The sequence below is a fragment of the Leucoraja erinacea genome, chromosome 4 (assembly GCF_028641065.1).
Source record: "Leucoraja erinacea ecotype New England chromosome 4, Leri_hhj_1, whole genome shotgun sequence".
Lineage (NCBI taxonomy): Eukaryota > Metazoa > Chordata > Chondrichthyes > Rajiformes > Rajidae > Leucoraja > Leucoraja erinaceus.
Window position 1 is genome coordinate 39922986 of NC_073380.1, and position 23334 is coordinate 39946319.

Sequence of the window (23334 nt, forward strand, 5' to 3'; positions counted from 1 at the left end):
CAGAGTGATCCCTGCATTCGGGAGTATTAGCTACAAGGAGAGGTTGGACAGATTTGCAGTTTTTTCTGGAATGCCAAAGGTTGTAGTGGGGACCTAATAAGTATAGGGCAACATTTTTCTGTACCAAAGACGTTGGAAAAACCAAGCACTAGATAGGATCAATGAGCCTATCAATTGCCGGGGATGGTGGTTGTGGCAGATTGGATAGTGGCATTTAAAAAACTTTGGGGTAGGCAAATGATATGCAGGAAGTAGGGGAATATAGACTATTTGCAGGCAGATAAGTCTTGACATTATGTTCGGCACAGACATTGTGAGCCAAAGGGCCTGTTCTTGTGTTGTACTGTTCTATAATTAGTGGAGCAGTTTAATCTACTGCAATCTTTTGAGCAGAATGAGGAAGATTCCTAGATTCTTTCTGGGTATTTCTTCATCCACTATTGATCACCACGACCACATACAGTGGTTTGCAAAAGTATTCATACTCCTTGAACTTTTCCAAATTTTGTCACGTTACAACCACAAACGTAAATGTATTTTATGGGGACTTTATGTGATAGACCAACACAAAGTGGTGCATAATTGTGAAGTGGAAGGAAAATGATACATGGTTTTCAAATTTTTTTACAAATAAAAAACTGAAAAGTGTGGCGTGCAAAAGTATTCAGCCCCCTTTACTTTGATACCCCTAAATAAAATCCAGTGCAACCAATTACCCTCAGAGAGAGAGAGGGGTGGGGGCGAAGGGGGGGAGAGAGGGAGGGGGGGGGGGGGGGGTCGCAAGGTTTTTATCAAAGGACTTGTGAGAGGCGTGACTGGCAGCACGTTGGGTTTGCAGCGGGGAGGGAAAGAGAATGGGGGAGATTAGGGAGAAGACGGACTTGAACTCGATGAGCGAGCGGCTCGGATGAGGCGGACCTCGGGCGGCGTGGAGAGCCTCGGCAACTCTCACGTGACAATTCCCCGTGTCCCTGCGATCAACGGAGGAATTTTAGGATTCCCAGAGGGAGTAATGCCCCGCGCGACAATATCTGCCGCCACCATGTTCTATCATTGGGTGGGGGAGACGGAGTGGTTTCAGAAGCAAGCCGGTGGCCTCCGGAGACCGGCTGTGACCTCCCGATCTGCAGAGCATTTTGAGAACGGGGAGGGGGAGAGGTTGGAGTGAGAGTCCAGCTGCGGGAGGCGTGGCGTGAGCATACTTGGGCTAGGCGTGGGGCTTTAGTCCACAGTGGCGAGGGGGGTGACGCCTAGAGGTGGGCCTTGATTGATGGGAATGTGGGCATTGTGATGTCAGCAGCTCAAGCGGCGATTATATTTTTTTTTAAGTGAATTTTGTGATCAATTTTATTCAAAATCTGGGGAAATAATTGACCAAGGAGTCGATTTCTGAACTCATAAGCTAAATCCCCACTGAAAAAATCTCCGCGTTTTTGCGTCTGGTTTTCGAGGAAATACATTTCAAAGGCAAAATGCCACACACACACGCACGCACACACACAGTTTTAAAAGTATATAGATTTCATGTCACGGTTCAAATGTTTTCTGGTATCAAACAATTTATAGATGTGTTAGTGTTTTGAGCATCGTGCAGACTTGGGCAATGTTTTTAAGAACAGTTGAATTGAATCTTTCCATCTGCATTTTGAAAATATGAATAATTTACTAGTCTAGAGGACGTGTGTTTATATACTTTTAACCATGTGCAAAGCTCTCATTGTGGAAAGAAATTTTGTTTTCCCGACTGTGACCTGAACAGTTATCCATTTCCGTCGTTGTGCAATTGCTCTATATTTAGCCTTCACTTCCTTTCCCTGTGTTTTGTTTTCCTGACTACATAACCAATCTATATATAAACTGATTTTGTCATCTTCCCCGATGAGACACATTCAAACTTGCTGCTTTTTAGACCAGTTACTGTCGTTGCCAGCTTTGATCACACTCTAGGTCCTTAAATAGTATTAAAAATGTAGGTATCCTCCACCTTCTCTTTCCTCATCTCCATCCCTTATCAATTAATTTATTCAGCGAAGGAAAAGGTGACATTTTGGGTCGAGACCCTTCTTCAGACCCGAAATGTCACCTTTTCCTTCGCTCCATAGATGCTGCCCCGCTGAGTTTCTCCAGCATTTTTATCTACCTTCGACTTTTCCAGCATCTGCAGTTCCTTCTTAAACAATTCTTTCTTAAACAATTAATCTATTCAGTTCTGCTCTTGAAGTTTGCTGCTTCTCTTAGCTTACAAATCCTTCCATTTACTGCTAGTTCACTCATCTCCCACAGCTCTCATTTTCCTGGTACATTTTCCATGTGTGCGACCTATGAATCCTAAGAATCTCAGATATCGAAAACAGTTTTTAAACACTAGGTGGCACAGTGGTAGAGTTGCTACATTATAGCGCCAGAAACCCGGTTTGATGCTGACGACAGATGCTGTCTGTACGTAGTTTGTATGTTCTCCCTGTGACCTGCGTGGGGTTTTCTTCAGGAGCTCCAGTTTCCTCCCACACTCGTAACGAAGTACAGGTTTCTAGGTTAATTGGTTGTTATAATTGTAAATTGACCCTAGTGTGTAGGATAGTATTAGTGCGTGACGATCGCTGGTCGGCGTGGACTCGATGGGCTGAAGAGCTTGTTTCCGCACTGTATTTCTAAACTAAACTAAACAAATCAGTCTGAAGAAGGGTCTCGAGCCAAAACGTCGCCTATTCCTTCTCTCCATAGATGCTGCCTCCCTCACCTGCTGAGTATCTTCAGCATTTTTGTCTACCTTCGATGTTTTCAATATCTGCAGTTCTTTCTTAAACACCAAATCTAACATTATTACATTGAGCATTATTATGCCTTTCCATAAGGATGAGATCGTCCTGTAATTAACTTGTATGAAAAATGTAAAACTAATCGTGTGAACTCCCACATTGAATTGAAATGAATTGAATACCTTTATTGTCATTCAGACCTTACGGTCTGAACGAAATTTCGTGCCTGCAGTCAAACATACAATCATACAATAATAAACAACACTAAACACAAATTAACATCCACCACAGTGTATCCTCCAAGCACCTCCTCACTGTGGTGGAGGCAAAAATCATAGGGCTGCAGTCTCTTCCCTCCTCTTCTCCCTCTGCTCTGAGGCGATACCCCACCGGGCGATGGCACAAACAGTCCCGCAGCTCACCGAACCCCGCAAACGGGCCGGCTCAAACACCGTGGCCCGGGGTGGTTGAAACTGCCGCCCTCCAGTCCAACGGACGCAGACGCTGGCCCACGGCTGAACCCCGGACTCAGGTCACCGCCACCAGAACGCCGTCCCAGCCACCGGAGGACCGTTCCAGCCCCTAGCCGAATCGCCCTCACGTGAGTGCCGTTCCTCCCTCGAGCTGGGCCGCTCCGGCGGGAGCGCCATTCCTCCCTCGAGCTGGGCCGCCCTCACAGGAGCGCCATTCCACCTCGAGCTGGGCCGCCCTCTCGGGAGCGCCATTCCACCTCGAGCTGGGCCGCCCTCACGAGAGAGTCTCAGCCCCATGCCAGGCCGCCCTCATGGGAGCGTCGCAGCCCCTCACGGGAGCGCCGTTCCAGCCCCGAGCTGGGCCGCCCTCACGGGAGCGAGCCCAAGGCAAGTCCTGACTGGCTCTGCCTCCGTAGTCTCAAGGCCGCCAGCTCGGCCATTAGGCCTCAGCGCAGACGGAGGCAGAGAAGGGGGATACGACAAAAAAGTCGTATTCCCCCGAAGGGAGAGACAGCAAGCCCCGTTTCAACCCCCCACACACATAAACACAACCTAAAACCAAAAACTAACTAGACAAAACGAAAAAAAACAACATAAAAAAGTAAAGACAGATGGATTGCAGGCGAGCCGCAGCCGTTTACCAGCGCCGCCACTTCCGATATTATATTCATTATATTATATTCAACCCAACCACAATTTCTAACTTGTGCAGCTCTTAAGATCCCAACAACCTGCAAAATAAGAACAAAATGCTGAAAATGTTTTTCAGGGCCATAGTTGGGAAGAGATAAATTGTTATTTTCTCAAATTAATAATGAAACAAATTTGTTTGAATAAAAACTGAGGGTACTAGATGTTTGCAGCTTTAGAGAAAGAAAAATAGTTAATGTTTCTGGTCAGTAACCTTGCAGGGGAACTGCAAAACAAGTGTATTTTAAGTTACAGAGAAGGGAAGAGACAAAGGAAGCCACGAGAATGCCAGTAATAGCTCACACCAAACATAATATCCCTAGCATTTTGGAAATAGAGAAATGAAAACTGAAGAGTAGGTGTGGCTGAGCTTAACCAAAATGCAATCTAAATGCTATGATAAACATTGTCAAATAGGCGCTGCAGGTTCTAATACAATAACTGCATCCGTAATCCAGAGTTAATTATCGCCTTGACAAGTGAACATAAAAATCTAGCTATGTCCACTATGTTGTTTAAGAAGGAACTGCAGATGCTGGATAATCGAAGGTACACAAAAAAATGTTGGAGAAACTCAGCTGGTGCATGAGCAACTATGGAGCGAAGGAAATAGGCAACGTTTCAGGCCGAAACCCTGCTTCAGACTGATGGGGGGTGGGGGAGTGAGAAGAAAGGAAAAAGGAGGAGGAGGGGCCAGAGGGCTGAGGGAGAGATGGGAAGGAGAGGAGACAGCAAAGGCTAACAAAATTGGGAGAATTCAATGTTCATGCCCCCAGGATGCAGACTCCCCAAGCGGAATATGAGGTGCTGTTCCTCCAATTTCCGGTGGTGCTTGCTCTGGCCATGGAGGAGACCCAGGACAGAGAGGTCGGATACGGAATGGGAGGGGGAGTTGAAGTTCTGAGCCCTGGGAGGTCAGGTTGGTTAATGCGGACCGAGCGGACGTGTTCAGCGAAATGATCGCCAAGATCAAGTGGAGGCTTAGTGATCGTTTCGCCGAACACCTCCGCTCTGCAGCAACTTGCTCATGCTTCTCAACACCACCTCTACCAACTAGATCTCCAGGAAAAGCAGGCAATCCTGAACACCATTTATAGGATTACCAATTTGCACACCAACCCGACTGAATATCTGATTTTTCATTGTTGGTTTCACATCCTGTAGTTCTACACTTAACGCAACTGTGAAAGGTACCTTAACTGCAAGGATTGCAGTAATTCATTATGACAATTCATGCTAACTTTAGTTTGAACTGCACATTAAATATTAATTTTCCCAATATGATCCATTTCCCATGAATGTATTTAAAAATATCTTCCCAGTTTGGATGCTATTCTCTCTTGAAAGAATATGTTCAATACCTAAACATGCCATTTTTGAAGGCTTCCTTGTTGTATGTTTTATGTTCTCAATGTTTAAGCCCATATGCTCCGTGTACTTTACCTGCCCTATTCTAATGCAATTAATGTTCACAAAATAAGCTCCAAGGAAATGGTGTTAAAGAGGGAACTGCAGATGCTGGAGAATCGAAGGTTACACAGAAAAGCTGGAGAAACTCAGCGGGTGCAGCAGCATCTATGGAGCGAAGGAAATAGGCAACGTTTCGGGCCGAAACCCTTCTTCAGACTGATCAGGGGTGGGGGTGGGTGGGGACCTAAAGGGAAAAGGAGGAGTAGCCGGAAGGCTGGAGGGTGGGAGGAGACAGCAGGGGAGCTGAGGAAGGGGAGGAGACAACAAGGACTAACAGAATTGGGAGAAGTCGATGTTCATGCCCCCGGGGTGCAGACTCCCCAAACGGAATATGAGGTGCTGTTCCTCCAATTTCCGGTGCTGCTCGCTGTGGCCATGGAGGAGACCCAGGACAGAGAGGTCGGAGACGGAGTGGGAGGGGGAGTTGAAGTGCTGAGCCACCGGGAGGTCAGCTAGGTTATTGCGGACCGAGCGGAGGTGTTCGGCGAAACGATCGCCCAACCTCCGCTTGGTCTCACCGATATAGATCTGCTGACATCTAGAGCAGCGGACGCAATAGATGAGGTTGGAAAAGATGCAGGTAAACCTCTGTCGCCCCTGGAACGATTGCTTGGGTCCCTGAAAGGAGTTGAGGGGGGAGGTAAAGGGACAAGTGTTGCATCTGCTGCGGCCGCAAGGGAAAGTGCCCGGGGAGGGGGTGGACCGAGAGGGAAGGGAAGAATTGACAAGGGAGTTATGGAGGGAGCGGTCTTTGCGGAAGGCAGATATGGGGGGAGATGGGAAGATGTGGCCAGTAGTGGGGTCACGTTGGAGGTGGCGAAACTGACGGAGGATTATTTTTTGTATGTGATGGCTGGTGGGGTGAGTTGGCTGGTGCTGTCTCCTCCCACCCTCCAGCCTTCCGGCTACTCCTCCTTTTCCCTTTCTTGTCCCCACCCACCCCCACCCCTGATCAGTCTGAAGAAGGGTTTCGGCCCGAAACGTTGCCTATTTCCTTCGCTCCATAGATGCTGCTGCACCCGCTGAGTTTCTCCAGCTTTTCTGTGTAACCTCCAAGGAAATGGTATTCTATTCATTCATGAAATGCATTAGTTCAGTTTCAGTTCAGTTTAGTTTATTGTCACTTGTACCGGTGGTACAGTGAAAAGCTTTTGTTCTATTAGGGAAATGCAGATGCTGGTTTTCCAATGAAATGTGTTATTCTATTAATTTTCCAGAGCTACATCAAAGACTACTTTGCTTTTTGATCAAGAAAGTTCTCATTAATTACTCAGGAATTTCTCATGTATTACAAGCTCAGTCAATGTTAGAATAATTGAAATACTCCATAATCACAATACTGTCCATCTTGAGTCTTTTAATTTCCTTGTAAAATATGTGTTAATTCCCATTAATTAGTCCATCCAATTAATGAAACCAACTACACCTTAATTCAAGCTACAGTGCCCTCCACAATGTTTGGGACAAAGACCCATCATTTAATTATTTGCCTCTGTACTCCACAATTTGAGATTTGTAATAGAAAAAAATCACATGTGCACATTGTCAGATTTTGATAAAGGCCATTTTTTATACATTTTGGTTTCACCATGTAGAAATTACAGCTGTGTTTATACACAGTCCCCCCATTTAAGGCACCATAATGTTTGGGACATAACAATGTCATGTAAATGAAAGTAGTCACGTTTAGTAATTTGTTGCATTTCCTTTGCATGCAATGACTGCTTGAAGTCTGCGAATCATTGACATCACCAGTTGCTGGGTGTCTTCTCTGGTGGTGCTCTGCCAGGCCTGTATTGCAGCCATCTTTAGCTTATTCTTGTTTTGGGGGCTAGTCCCTTTCAGTTTTATCTTCAGCATATATGTAAAAGGCATGCTCAATTGTGTTCAGATTGGGTGATTGACTTGGCCACTCAAGAATTTACATTTTTTTTAGCATTGAAAAACGTTTTTGTTGCTTTAGCAGTATGTTTGGGATCACTGGCTCGCTGTAGAATGTAGAATGCTGCCAATGAGTTTTGAGGCATTTGTTTGAACTTGAGCAGATAGGATATGTCTATACACTTCAGAATTCATTATGCTACTACCATCAGCAGTTGTATCATCAATGAAGATAAGTGAGCCAGTACCTTCAGCAACCATACATGCACAGGCCATAATACCCCCACCACCGTGTTTCACAGATGAGGTGGTATGCGTTCGATCTTGGGCAGTTCCTTCTCTCCTCCATACTTTGACAATAGGTGCAGGCCATTCTGCCCTTCGAGCCAGCACTTGCTCTTGCCATCCCTCTGATATAAGTTAATCTTTGTCTCATCTGTCAACAAGACCTTTTTACAGAACTGTGGTTGCTCTTTTAAGTACTTCTTGGCAAACTGTAACCTGGCCATCCTATTTTTGCGGCTAACCGCAAAGGTGATGGAAAGACTTGAGGAAAGACTAGGTGCTGGGAACTCTCTTTTCATCCTGGATTATGGAGGCATTTGAACACACCTGAGCAATTGTAAACACCTGTGAAGCCATGTGTCCCAAACATTGTAGTGCCCTGGAATGGGGGAACTATGCATCTCCACCATGTCTCCTTTGATGTAGAGAGGAGCAGGTTCCTCTCTCCTCCTCCTGAAGTCAATAACCAGTTAATTTGTTTTGGTTGAATTGAGTACCAGGTTACTGTTAGTGCATCAGACAGTCAGTTTTTGGACTTCATCTCTATAAGCAGATTTGTCATTATTATTTATAAGCCCCGCCACAGTCGTGTCATCTGCAAACTTAATGATCCGGTTTGTGCAGTGTGTTGGTGTGCAGTCATGTGTGTATATTGTGTTGAGAATAGGACTCGGTACATAACCTTGTGGCGCTCCTGGGCTGAACGTCAGGACTGGGGAGTGATTGGACCCCATCCTGACAGTCTGTGGGCGATCTGTTAAGAAGTCCTTGATCCATCTGCATGTGTTGGCATTTACACCCAGGTCAAAATTTGGGGAATAAGAAAAGCCTTATTAATATTGTAATTTAATATTTAAGAAAGTAATTATATCACAAAAGCCACTTTGTCTGATTTCTCAGCTTATGTAACTCAACATCAATGAATGTGTCTGTTGTAGCGGCATCAAACGTGGTGAACAAACAGTTGGTTTATTCGGACATTACATGGTTGTTTGGTCCTCTAACATATTGTCATTGCTGCTGCTCAGCGAGGGTGTTGTCTCGAGCTCAGCTACCTGTCAACTCCTGATCTCCAGGTGATATCTGCTTAAGTACTAGGACACTCCACGTAACCTATGACGTCACGTGACAGCCCTCGTAACCACTGACGAGGGTTCGACCGTAAGTGGTATGACCATCAGCTGATGCCACACTGTTGAATATAAACACTGACGGTTATTACATTTCAAAATAATGGGAAAAAATGGTTTAACTCGTACTTTCTGAGGGATCATGGATTGTGCTATTTATCCTCAACGTAAACATTTTTTGCTAAGATGTATGTTTATTAAGCAATCTGTAACTGACTTCCGTGGTAATTATTTTGTTACTTTAAAAAAAAAACTTGTCTGCTAGTTCCAGGTTCTTCTAGGAGACCGTGGGTACTTGGAAAAGTAATGGAAAAAGAATATTGCCAGGCTAAGAAGGTGAGAACTTTAACTTATTAAATCTATGTAGATCTGACCTACCATCAGAAATGAACAATGTTACAAGTGCAGCAAACATTTAAAAATCTCCAAAACGTGTTATTTTTAAGCAAATATTCAGAAGTTAGCAAAACTTAATACCATCTGGCTTCCCAATGCAATACATCAATCCAATTTCTTCGGGTACCTTTGGTAACATTTCAGTGTAGATTTTGCAAGACAATAATAACTTTATTACTACTTGCATGATATAATTGATCTGATCATAGTGCCATTTTTCCAGTACCATATGGAGGAAAAAAGAAAGTTTATAAAAGTATTCTGCATGAGTAAGAGGCTGTGTCATCATGTATTTAAGCAGTCCCAATGATGTAGCAAATTTCCCACACACTTTACAGGAGTGTTGGCTAATTAAATTGATACCAAGATGCATATTAGATTATCAAAACCTTTGTACCTCTTCTTTCTCTTTGAACAATGGAGAGATCTTGTTTAAAAAAAAAGGGCCTTGAGGGGTTGTTGATAGATGGTAGTGTTGTAATTAAATTCAGTTGTGATGAAGAGGCTAGAGTTGTAGGAGGATATAAATCTTGACCTACTGGAGGTGATTAACAATGGTAGATACTAATCATGGACCCATTTGGAAATCAGATTAAGAATTTTAAAATCATACGTTTGCGTAATTAGTATTCAATGTAGAGACACTGGGGACAAATATAATGGATGGGGCGAGATGTTTTGTGCAGAGTGCAATTTTGGATTCATTCAGGTTTATATGGAGTGGAATGAAGGAGGCTAACCAGGTGGTTGTAAAAGTCAGCAAAGGTTTACGAAAAGATTACATTAGGTGAGCTGAGGCAAAACTGATGGGCATTTGATAAAGAGAGAGATGGAATCTATGGCCAGTTATTGAATAATGGTTTGGTATTCTCATTTATTCAATTAGGAAGATATAACTTATCTTATAATACTGGACTTGCAATTTGACCATTTGAACACTCTAGAGGGATGCAGAGAAATTGTGTGGAGGCAGGCCACCAAATACACTCTCTTCAACCTCTGATATCTACTTGTACATTTGCGGCATCGCATTTCCCTCAAGCCGCTGGCTCAAGTTTAATATTGAAATTATAATCCATGCAAACATTTTGTCAAAATGTTTCAATACTGTCTAGCCTGGATTCCACTCCCTGGCCTCTATAAACTGTAGCCTCCTGCTGTTATTTACCATCAAACTCTGTTCATGCAATTTCTTACTAACTCTCAATATATATTCAACATGTCCAACTTAAAATTCCTGTATTAAAATCACATTGTAGCTTTTTCTTCCTTGCCTCAATAACTTCAATCAGTCTTTTAACCTTTGTCATGCTTAAATTCTTCAATCTTACGTCTGGGGTCATTTTTGTATCATCCTCCTCCCCAATTGGTAACTGTCCATTGGTACCATTGGTAACTGTCTGTGCCTTCAGATGAGATGGCTCTAGGGTTTCTTCTGTAAACCTGTTCTTATTGAACAATATTCTTTCCGATATTTCCTTTGGTCCAATGGTAAATATCTATGGAATTGAATGGAACTACTATGAAAATGGTCTTAAAATGTTTTTGCAAGGATATTGCCAGGAATCGCGGATCTGAGCTACAGGGAGAGGTTGAGCAAGTTAAGACTGTATTCCTTGAAGTGCAGGAGGCTAAGGGTTGATCTTATTGAGGTATGTAAAACTTGAGAAGAATAGATAGGGCGAATACAATCTTTTTCCCAGATTAGGGATCAAGAATTAGAGGACAAAGGCTTAAGGTGAGAAGGAAAAGATTTAATGGCAACCTGAGGGGCAACCTTTTCACACAGAGGATGGTGGATATTTGGAATGAGCTGCCAGGACAGGCCATGAAGGCAGGTACAATAACATTTACAATATATTTGGACAGGTACATGGATAGGAAAAGTTTAGAGTGATATGGACCAAACATGGGAATATGAGACTAGTTTAGATGGGGCATCTTGGTTGTCATGGACAGATTGGGCCAAAGGTTTCTGTGCTGTATGATTCAATGTTAAAGGAATGTCAGTGCCTCCTATTTAATTGTCTTTGTCTCATCAGTTTTGTCTTTGTCTCACCTGTCATGGGTGTTTAGGTAAATTGTGTTTATTGTGTGTCTTGGTTTTTTTTTTCTTGTATGACTGCAGAAACATAATTTTGTTTGAACTTAGGTTCAAATGACATAATAAATATATTATTATTTTTATTATTATTATTATTGATATTAATTTTAAATATTTGGATCACGTCTTCAAGGCAATATGTCCAAATACATTTGGGGGTAACGGACATACTAGCAACTTTTTATTTCCAGATAGTTAAGTTGACTACCAAAGACAGATTCTATGCTGCAACTGACTTTCACAACTACTTTGTACGACTGACTGAATCCATCTGGAGATCCAGATGTTAGTCGAACTGGTAGCATGCAACAGTCATAAAGATTTGTATTTTTTCTTTATGCTAAGCTCCTGTTAATTTAATTTGAAAATAAGTAACTCGTCTGTCTGTAGTACAGACTAGTTCCTTTACAGAAATGAATCTCTAGTGAGTACCAGACTAAGTGGGACCCGTTGGGTCCCATGTTTACACGGGAGGGCTGGTAACACAACGCAATATTCCACTTCTCCACCAATTCCAATATTGGTGGCCAGTGAGGGGGGGTCTAGTATGGACATTGTGGGCCAAATGGATTCTTGGGGTGGCAGCTCAGTCCCTCAAGCCTGATGTGCTGGCAGCTCACTCAAGGCTGGTGGGCTGGCAGTTGACTGGCGGCTATTCCTTGAAATTCCATTTCAAGCAGAGTGCAAGGCCACCAAATTCAAATCCATTTTCCTACCATTTTAAGCAGGGTGCAAGGCCACCAAATTCAAGTGCAGTTTCATACCATTTCAAGGAGGGTACAAGGCCACCACATTCAAATGCAGTTTCATACCATTTCATGCAGGGTGCAAGGCCACCACATTCAAATGCAGTTTCATACTATTTCAAGCAGGGTGAAGCCACCATAAAACCACACTCATAGTTCAGTAGACATTCAGTGTGTTCAGTTGATTCACAGCTCAGACAGAATCGTGACCTCTCCCTCCCCCATCATGCAGAGACTGAGCCACGCCCACACTTCCGGGTTTTATAATCCCTCCCCCTCCCACCGGAAAAGGTGTGGCCTTCATGGCGTGAATGACAGGAGAGAGATTCTCAACATTTTTTAAACACTAATAACACTTTTTCATTGATGGGAAGAATCCTCTGCACCTGAAGAGCGGAGGGGGACTGAGTAAGATGGCCAAATATCACAGCCGTAAGTGGTAGCGTTTTATCTAAAATCAATATACTGCAAACAGGAAGTTTGCAGCACCTTTTTACTTCAGCCCAAACCCCCCATACAACCATTTGCAGTGCCTTTTTACTTCAACCCAAAACCCCCAACCATATGCAGTGCATTTTTGCCTCAACCCAAGAAACCCCCAAACAACCATTTGCAGTGCATTTTTACTTCAAACCTAACAAACATTTGCAGTGCATTTTTACTTCAACCCAAACAACCCAAACAACCCTTTGCAGTGCATTTTTACAAAACCCCCAAACTACCATTTGCAGTGCCTTTTTACTTCAACCCAAAAACCATTTGCAGTGCCTTTTTACTTCAACCCAAAAGGCCCCAAACAACCATTTGCAATGCCTTTTCACTTCAACCCAAACCCCCCAAACAACCATTTGCAGTGCATTTATACTTCAAACCAACCATATTGTAGACATGTGTTCAGTGTTATTCAGAGCTCAGAGATGTGAACCTCTCGCTTACTCCATCTTGCAGAGACTGCGTGAGGCACACCACTTCCGGGTTTTATTAACCTATTACATTTTTGTCCTTGCTTGCACAAATTTTGGTAGAATTATCCCTTAAGCACCAACCAGCCAAGGCATGTCAGCCATGCTCTGCCCGCACCCTGGACTGGTCATCACAGATGGATGTTTCTGTGAAAGGGTGGATTGTGACTACACAATCTGCTAAACATTTCAATCAAAAAACATTCAATAGCCTGATGTAATAACCACGATAGCTTTACTTTATTTCTCCTCAAATTCCATTTTCAGATGTTGCTTTCAGCCACTCTCATCCCCGCCATAGACAGGCCAAGCCACTCCTATCACCATGAATTATGTTTTCTATTTAGCATTACAGATTATTCAGGATATGTACTTTTCAAAGCTGTTTTTAACATTGTATTATAGTAACATAATTTAACTGATCAATATAAATCCATAGAAAATATGTAAAGAATCATTTTGTTGCAGACAAATGCTTAATGGTAAACACATAATAAGCCTCCAGATATTGCTGTCTTCTTTCTGAATGCAAATTAGCAAACATATTCTTTGTTCTTGAAAGCACATGCTAATTACCGTGAGAAAATAACTAGACTCTAAATTTATGATGTGATTCTTTCTGAGATTTATAAGCAGAATATATATATTCATTTTGTAGACACAAAATACTGTAGTAATTCAGCAGGACAGGCAGCATCTCTGGATAGAAGGAATGGGTGACGTTTTATGTCAAGACCCTTCTTCAGTCTTGCCTTGTATCAAAATAGCTGTGCAGGAAAGGTCATGGTCCGTAATGTCACCTGTGCATTCCCTCCATGGATGCCCCCTGACCTGCTGTGTTACTCTAGCACATTGTGATTTGTTTATAGATCACGTTGTTTTGGAAGAATTCATTTGAATGATCTATCCTTTTGTGAGAGAGATTGAGTAAAAGAAGCATTAATGCATACTTTTAAAGCATTGTATTGTTTCCATTTTGACTTAAGCGGAAATATTTTTTTAAATTGTATTTTAGGCTCAAAATCGATTTAAGGTCCCACTGGGAACAAAATTCTACAGAGTGAAAGCAGTGCCCTGGAACAAGAAAGTATAACAGTGATGTGAAAGAAACTGTTGATAGCTCATCCTTTCCCTTCTGATGTGTTTCCTTTATGGCTTGTTATGCAGTCTCAAATAACTTCCATTTGGAAAAGGTGACACAAATATAATTCATGAGTGGAAACTTGCTGGAGTATAATGATTTATTATTTGCTCTCCCCATTGTGTATGGAATTCCGCTCTGTCCAAATCATAAAATGTATCTCGTCTCATTCAATGAACTGCCTTTAATCTTACACCGAAGACTTGGAAATGTATACCAAATAATTTATTTCCATGGAGCATGACTTGTACATTGTGGCATAACTGCCCTGTTAAATGCTTGCTCAAAAAAAATACTGAATATTCAGATGTTAAAACATTTGTCATTATTACAAGCAAATGTGACAACTTATTGCTATCAAAGTAATTTACGTGCAAAACAACTTTACCATATGTATTTAATCATTTAAACATTTGTGTTCCTTGCATGCAAAAGTCCCATGTAAAGTTTGATCTTAATTTTCCCGCCATGAATTTTCATTCTTGCTGTTGATCTACATATATACTAAGATTATTTAGAGGTGTAGAGATCCAGCCCTATATAGTGAAGAGCAGTGCAATGAATGAATAGGACTGGAATTTACATCAGTTGCTAGAGTTGTATTTGCAAAAATGTACCATCAGTTGTTAATTGTGTATACACATTGGAAAGGGATGAATCTGTTGTTTACAGATAACATGATATAAAAGCTTCCCAGCAACTTAAAGCTGGAATAAATTTAATATATTGTTTCATCTTGGTGACCAATGTTGCATTCTGTTTTAAAATGTATTTCTCTTGTACATTAACCATCGTAACACCTTTAAGTATAAACATTATTGTATTGAAAAAGAACTTAAGAATTTTGAAATAAACATTTAAACCTGTAGAGCGTGCATCTTACAATCTTATCTATATACTTTTAAAACTCTGTGTGTAGGTGTGTGTCATTTTGCCTTTGAAACGTATTTCCTCAAAAACCAGACGCAAAAATGCAGACATTTTTACATATTTCGGTAGGGATTTAACTTACGATTTCAGAAATCCCACTCCTCTCTAAATTTGCTCAATTACTTCCCAGGTTTTGAATAAAATTGTTCACAAAACTCACTTTAAAAAAAAAAAATATCGCTTCCCAGCTACTGACGTCACAATGTCCATATGCCCACCAATCAAGGCCCACCTGCCTCTTGCCCCCCCGCCCCCCCCGGCTGCTGTGGATTAATGCAGCTGCTGTCAACGCGCATGCGCAATTTTCCACGAGGTACGTTAGCCCACCCACCCCGCCTTTCTTCAAAAGGCGCAGAAAGATCAAGAAAGTTCTGCAGCAGACCCTACAGCTCAGCTCCGCTATAGGATCTTTGTTCGGCACATTGCGGCGCCCACGCGCTGAAGACATTTTCTCCCCACTGTCAGCGCAGCTCTTGAAGGCCCGCCCCTCCCATCCCCTGCCCGCCTGCACGCTCATTCCAGCTGTGGGTTTCCAGAGAGTCAGATACTGCCTCGGTCTCCGCATTTGTCATGCCCACTCCCTCGATCGGCTGGTCCGCCCGCTGCTTTTCACCATCCTCAAATCGCTCCGTGCCTCGCTCGGGCTGCTGCCCCGCCCCCCCTCCCCGCTCTCTCTCTCTCCCTCCCTCCCTTTTCTTCCCTCCCCTCCCCCTCTCTCCCACTATCCCTCCCCTAAATCTCCTTCCCCCCTCCCCTACTCCCTTAGCTCCACCTTTCCCCTTCCCTCTCTCTCAGCCCCCCAACTAAAAGGAGCAAATTAATAATATTAATATAATATCATAGGGTGTAGTTAGTGTGTGTGTGTGTGTGGGGGTGGTTAGTGTGTGTGATGCAGCCCCCCACCCCCACAAACGCACGTTGGGGGAGCAGACCCGGGTCTGCACTTTGTCTCGTAACTATTAAAACTCTCGTTGGTTTGTAACGGATTCTATTTCGCGAGTATTCGTTTAAGGCATTTGTAGATTTACTCCTCCACCCTTTGCCGCAACGGAGCAAATTTTACATATTCCTGTAGAGTTTTTCCTCCTCCATATTCTGTTTTGAAAATTAGAACATTTGTTAATTAATCTCCCCAATATTTAGTAAAAAACATCAAAAAATTGAAAATCAAACTGCTGCGTCACAGGGTGTTCTCACAGATGTCCAATCACAATGGATCTCATTTACATATGATACGACATCACAATGGTACGGGTGGGAGATTGCAACCTTCACGTGATCCCACGAATGCAATCAACCTGGCTTGCACAATCAAATAAAATCAAATAGACGTTGTCGTACCCCCTGCCAATCTACCCCCGTCTCTCTACCCCCTCACGTCTACCACACTCCTCCCTCTCCACTCCCCCTCCACCCCTCCTATCCTCCCCCACTCTCCACCCTCCCCTCCATCCCCTCCTCTTCTCCCCCCTCCACCTATCCCCCTCTATTTCTCTCCCCCCCCTCTTCTCTCCCCCTCCACTTCTCCCCCTCCATCCCCCCCATCTCCCCCTCTTCTCTCCTCACTCCCCTCACTCACCCTCCTCTCTCCCCCCCCCCTCTCTCTACCCCCCCTGCCTTTCCCCCTTTTCACCTTCTCTCTCCCCCCCTCCTCTCTTGCTCCTCTCTCTCTCCCCCTCCACTCTCTCCTCTCCCCTCCAATCTCTCTCCAACCCCTCTCCCCCCCCCACCACTACCACCCTCTATCCTCCCTCCACTTTCCCTCCTCCCCCCTCCACTCCACTCCACCTATTCTCCTCCCCATCTCCACCCTCCCCTCCTTACCCCTCCACCTCCTCCAGCTCTCAGCTCCCCCCCTCCAGCTCACCCCATCCACCTCTACCCCTCATCTTCTCTCTCTAACTCTCATCCCCCCTCCCCCTCCTCCTCCCCCCCCTCTAACCCCCCCCTGCCTTTCCCCCACTCCCCCTTCCTCTCTCCCCCCCCCCCTCTCTTTCCCCCCCTCTCCCCCCCCCTCTCTTCCCCCCCCCCTCTCTTCCCCCGCCCCCCTCTCCACCCCCCCCTCTCTCTCCCCCCCCTTCCCCCTTCTTCCCCTCCCCACTCTCCCCCTCTGCTCTTCCCTCCTCCCCCTCCCTCTTTCTCCTCCCCTCCTCCCCCCCCCTCTTTCTTTCCCCTCCTCTCCCCCTCCCTCTTTCTCCCCTCCTCCCCCTCCCTCTTTCTCCCCTCCCCCCCCCCCTCCTTTCTCCCCCCCTCCTCCCCCTCCCTCTTTCTCCCCTCCTCCCTCTCCCCATCTCCAACCCCCCTCCCCATCTCCAACAACCCTCTCCCCTCTCTACCCCCTCTCTTTCCCCCCTCTTCTCCCCCCCTCTCTTTCCCCCCTCTCTCCCCCCCCCCCCCGCCCCCCCCTCCCTTTCCTTCCTCTCTCTTTCTCCCCTCTCTCTCCCCCCCCACCTCCCCCCCCTACTGCATCTCCCTCCTCCCTCTCCCTCCTCCTACTCCCTCCCCTACCCCAACATTCTATAAGATCCCCCCTCAATCTTCTAAATTCTAGCGAGTGCAAACCAAGTCTATCCAGTCTTTCTTCATATGAAAGTCCTGACATCCCAGGAATCAGTCTGGTGAACCTTCTCTGTACTCCCTCTATGGCAAGAATGTCCTTCCTGAGATTAGGAGACCAAAACTGTACGCAATACTCCAGGTGTGGTCTCACCAAGACCCTGTACAACTGCAGTAGAACCTCCCTGCTCCTATACTCAAATCCTTTTGCTATGAATGCTAACATGCCATTCGCCTTCTTCACTACCTGCTGCACCTGCATGCCTACTTTTAATGACTGGTGTACCATGACACCCAGGTCTCGTAACATCTCCCCCTTTCCTAATCGGCTACAATTCAGATAATAGTCTACTTTCCTGTTTTTGCCACCAAAGTGGATAACCTCACATTTATCCACATTATACTGCATCTGCCATGCATTTGCCCACTTACCCAGCCTATCCAAGTCAACTTGCAGCCTCCTAGCATCCTCCACACAGCTAACACTGCCCCCCAACTTCGTGTCATCCACAAATTTGGAGATGTTGCATTTAATTCCCTCGTCCAAATCATTAATATATATCGTAAATAGCTGGGGTCCCAGCACTGAGCCTTGCGGTACCCCACTAGTCACTGCCTGCCATTGTGAAAAGGACCAGTTTACTCCTACTCTTTGCTTCCTGTCTGCCAGCCAGTTCTCTTCCACATCAATACTGAACCCCCAATACCGTGTACTTTAAGTTTGTATACTAATCTCTTATGTGGGACCTTGTCGTAAGCCTTCTGAAAGTCCAGATATAACACATCCACTGGTTCCCCCTTATCTACTCTACTAGTTACATCCTCGAAAAATTCTATAAGATTCATCAGACATGATTTACCTTTCATAAATTCATGCTGACTTTGTCCAATGATTTCACCACTTTCCAAATGTGCTGCTATCCCATATTTAATAACTGATTCTAGCAGTTTCCCCACTACCGACATTAGACTAACTGGTCTGTAATTCCCCAATTTCTCTCTCCCTCCCTTTTTAAAAAGTGGGGTTATATTAGCTACCCTCCAATCCTCCGGAACTACTCCAGAATCTAAAGAGTTTTGAAAAATTATCACTAATGCATCCACTATTTCTGGGGCTACTTCCTTAAGTACTCTGGGATGCAGCCTATCTGGCCCAGGGGATTTATCGGCCTTTAATCCATTCAATTTACCTAACACCACTTCCCGACTAACCTGGATTTCACTCAGTTCCTCCATCTCATTTGACCCCCGGTCCCCTGCTATTTCCAGCAGATTATTTAATTCTTCCTTAGTGAAGACAGAACCAAAGTAGTTATTCAATTGGTCTGCCATGTTCTTGGCCCCATGATCAATTCACCTGTTTCTGACTGCAAGGGACCTACATTTGTTTTAACTAGTCTTTTTCTCTTCACTTATCTATAAAAGCTTTTGCAGTCAGTTTTTATGTTCCCTGCTAGTTTTCTTTCATAATCTATTTTCCCTTTCCTAATTAAGCCATTTGTCCTCCTCTGCTGGACTCTGAATTTCTCCTAGTCTGGTAGGCTGCTTTTTATGGCTAATTTGTATGCTTCATCTTTTGTTTTGATACTATCCCTGATTTCCCGTGTTATCCATGGATGCACTACCTTCCCTGATTTATTCTTTTGCCAAACTGGGATGAACAATTGCTGTAGTTCATCCATGCAGTCTTTAAATGCCTTCCATTGCATATCCACCGTCAACCCATTAAGAATCAATTGCCAGTCTATCTTGGCCAATTCACGTCTCATACCCTCAAAGTTACCTTTCTTTAAGTTCAGGACCCTTGTTTCTGAATTAACAATGTCACTCTCCATCCTAATGAAGAACTCAACCATATTATGGTCACTCTTGCCCAAGGGGCCACGCACAACAAGACTGCTAACTAACCCTTCCTCATTACTCAATACCCAATTTAGAATAGAATCGTTGGTTTCTCTACATGTTGGTTAAGAAAACTATCCAGCATACATTCCAAGAAATCCTCTTCCTCAGCACCCTTGCCAATTTGATTCGTCCAATCTATATGTAGATTGAAGTCACCCATTATAACTGTTTTACCTTTGTTGCACGCTTTTTTAATTTCCTGTTTGATGCCATCCCCAACTCCGCTACTACTACTGTTAGGTGGCCTGTACACAACACCCACCAGCATTTTCTGCCCCTTAATGTTTCGCAGCTCTACCCATATCGATGTATATCAGTGTAAAAACGTCTTCTGTCCCGACAGCTTCAAAGTGGGTGAACCTGTTCACAAGAGGGACAACACCCGGGGATGTTTGCATTCCATGCTTCCCTCCCTTTCTCACTGTCTCCCACCTTCTCTCTTCCAGTACCTTAGGTGTAACAATCTTACTGTAGGAGTCGTCGAGGAATGACTCAGTTTCTCGGACGAACCTGAGGTCATCCACTTGCTTCTCCTGTTCCCCAACACGGTCCTTCAGGAGCTCTACCTGGATGCACTCGTCACATTTGTAGCAGCCAGAGGCACCAGCGGTGTCCTTGACCTCCCACATACTGCAAGCATCGCACTGAATCAGCTTGCCTGACACCTCCTTCTTTCGTCTCTCCCTCTGCAGTGTTCTGCGTAGCCTCCCCTCCGAAGACTCTCGAGCCAAAGACTCACACTTCCCTCACAGGGCACTTCCCTCACTGCTGCTCCCTAAGAGCAGTCTTGCTTATATTGACTGATAAATTGCCTAATTTACCAATTTACTAACCAAATTCCTCAGTATTCAACTGATTTCACCCCTCTGACTCACTTCTCTCCTCCCACGGGCTAGAGCCAATCAGTGTTTTCTCTTGCTTACCTTCTCCTGCTGTTGCTTCCAAATCTACAGCAGAGGATGTAGGGCTTTGGAACAGGTCGATTTCAAACCAGCCTGAATACAAGTCACCGAGAACAAGATACTGTTTGCCATGCCACTCGAATATGTCAGTAGCAAGCGTAGACCAAGGCAGAGGAGGAACAGGGTGTGAGTGCAGGGGCAACTTCTGTTGGCGTTGCTGTTGCAGATAGCGCAGGCTTCAATTTTCTCACGCACAAATTTGGTCATTCCAAATCAATCTATGGGGCCCGGACCACATTCCTCATACCGTGTTGATGCTACCGACACCTCCTACCGCAATCAGAGCACCCAGTCCAACACATCATCTCGACAATCTCCATGATTTGTTGAAAAATGTTCTAGCTGTGGCGGATTTCACCCCGCTGATCGCGAAATGTGCCTTGCTTTTGGAAAGTTATGCCATTTTTGTAAAAGAAGAAATCATTTCATTAAATGCTGTCAAGCCCGTGGGAATCGCTCACTTTCAAGGCAGCCTGTGCACCTGTTAAAACATGAAGATTCTGATATCGAGTACCAGCACATCCTCCGGATACTCTCTCCGATCCTGAAGGTAACAGGCATAACATACATTCCTTGGTTGATCTCACTTCTGACACCATGTTAAGCAAATCACACATACTCACGGATCTGGTACAACAGTATTTATTGAGTAACGTATACAACACACTGCAGCATGTTAATCCTACCATGCAGCAGTACCAACTAACAGCACATGTTGGGTTGCGATAATATGAATGGTGTGGTAGTAGGCAGAGCTTATAATAATAAAGCACTACATTGATTAGTAAGTAATGTAACCAATCTACAAATACTATATAGGATATATTGGAAGAACAGCACCTCATATTCCGCCTGGGCAGCTTGCGTCCTGATGGCATGAACGTTGAATTCTCCCAATTTTGCTAGCCCTTGCTGTCTCCTCCCCTTCCTTAACCCTTGAGCTGTCTCCTCCCATCCCCCCGCCCTCAGGCTCCCCCTCCCCTTTTTTCCTTCCTTCCTTCTCCCCCCCCCCCCCCCCCCCCATCAGTCTGAAGAAGGGTTTCGGCCCGAAACAGCGCCTATTTCCTTCGCTCCATAGATGCTGCTGCACTCACTGAGTTTCTCCAGCAATTTTGTGTACCTAGGATATACTTGTTGCTTTTCCTCCCTGCTTAAGATATTACAGTTCTCTGTAATATGCAATAGACTTCAAAATTGATCATTGCTTAAAAATGCTTTAGAATATCAAGGTTCAGGTAGGAACTATAGAATTTGGACTATTATCATTAAAATATTTTAATTGCCAAGGTAAACTATGACAGAAACGGTGTCATTTTACATTGACATTCCATGATAAGCGGAATGTAGTACATCCTGAGCATATTTATTTCAGCAAATAACTGTTTAAGTGCTCCTTTGACTGGTAAGTAAGCAGTTGGATAAAAGCTAGCTACTAATTGAGCAGCATAACAGAGGAGAAAAAAAATAATCTTTAAAGCAATGTATAATCCTATTGCAAAGCATTGGTTCGAAGGGAACTAATAATTAGCAAAAAAAACAGACCAGAATTGTGAGAATTATTCTTCAAATCTTTAATAGGACTTGACTATAATCTTTAATCTTTAGCTGGTACTGTGAATTTTCCATTTAGTGTTTGGAAAACTTCGCTCCATACTTTATTCAAACTGACTATTACAAGTGATTTTTGGCATCTGCAAAAATTGTCTCTGGATCAGATTATTATTTTTGATAGATAATTTGGAATGGCACATTGATTGCGTAAATAGCTCATTCTAAGCTTCCCCCCAGTCAAGTTTCAGTCAAAAATCACTGAATCAAGCACTTGCGCATCTAAACTTTATTTTGACACAACACAATTACAGTTTCCACTACTGTACCTAAGCATTGTGGGTTCGATCCTCCTATCTGCCTGATCAAGCCCTCTTGGCCTCGCTCAAACAGAGACACTCCAGAAGGTCACGCAGTCCTAAGCGCTCTCCCAGAAGATCGACACAGGACCTCGTGACAGCAGACTTTTATAAGTTCCCGGACCTCGAGGGGCCGAACCACATGGGGGTGGTCTCTTTACAATTCAATTACAGATATCAATTAACCCCATACATGACAGACATTTTTCTAGCTCAATAATACAGTGGCCAATACATTGTATTCAAACTGTTTCTTAGAGAAAACGAACATTGCAACATCTGCCCTGATATGCAAGAAAACTAGACAAGGCTCAATACTTAATCCAATCAACATTCAGCAAAGTAAAGCTTTGTAACATTATTTACAAAAGGTATGTCTGGTTTGCATTCATCCAATCCATTCTATGCATTTTGCACCTAATTTTATATCAGTCATGTGAGAAACTACGTGAAGAGCCCGTCAGCCCGCATGAGCGCCAATATGTCGACGCATGGCGCGAGGATCGGAGCAGTTTAAAACTGCTCCGGCAGGTAAAGGGATTTTTGTTGCAGTAATGGGCCCCTGCTCTGAAAATAGGGGCAGCGAGCCTGGAGAAACTGGCACACCTTGTGCAGCTGCCACCATGGAGGTTCCGTAAGGAGCTGGTGGTTTAAATTTTCGGTTTAAATTCGGTTTAAATGCTCGGCCGGGGCAGCGACCGCTGTGGAGGAATGGGGCTCCACCGGAGCAGGCGGCTGTTCCGAGCATCTGACGGGCAAGGCTTGTTCAGACACCTCCTTTGGAGCTCCGAAAGGGAGCTAACCAGAGGCCTGAGGAAGCAACACCTGGTTCAGGGTTGCGTTATATTCCTCCCCTAAGAAACACCGTTGAGGCTCCAGAAGGGAGCAAGGCCGGACTCGGAGTCACTGGCAGGCGCAACTTGTCTTGTGAGTAATAAATAAATAAATAAATAGGCAGACACATAAATAAATAAAAAATAAATGGGTGAATAAATAAATAAATATCAAAATGAAAAAAGGATATGTGCTCCTGGCTC

At 44.2% G+C, this 23334-nt stretch overlaps 1 protein-coding gene across 3 annotated transcripts in view; it reads left to right on the forward strand.

The window, feature by feature from the left end:
* The window catches only part of rb1cc1 (RB1-inducible coiled-coil 1), a 168494-nt gene extending 153589 nt beyond the window's left edge, over positions 1-14905 (forward strand). For 2 of the 3 annotated variants that reach the window (XM_055634081.1, XM_055634083.1), the window contains 2 exons: positions 8954-9024; positions 13912-14905. In XM_055634081.1, the coding sequence (XP_055490056.1) occupies positions 8954-9024; positions 13912-13989 (149 nt within the window). In that variant the 3' untranslated portion in view covers positions 13990-14905. The remainder of the gene's footprint in view (positions 1-8953; positions 9025-13911) is intronic. The other variant, XM_055634082.1, reaches the window with a different exon arrangement.
* Positions 14906-23334: the final 8429 nt, after the last annotated feature.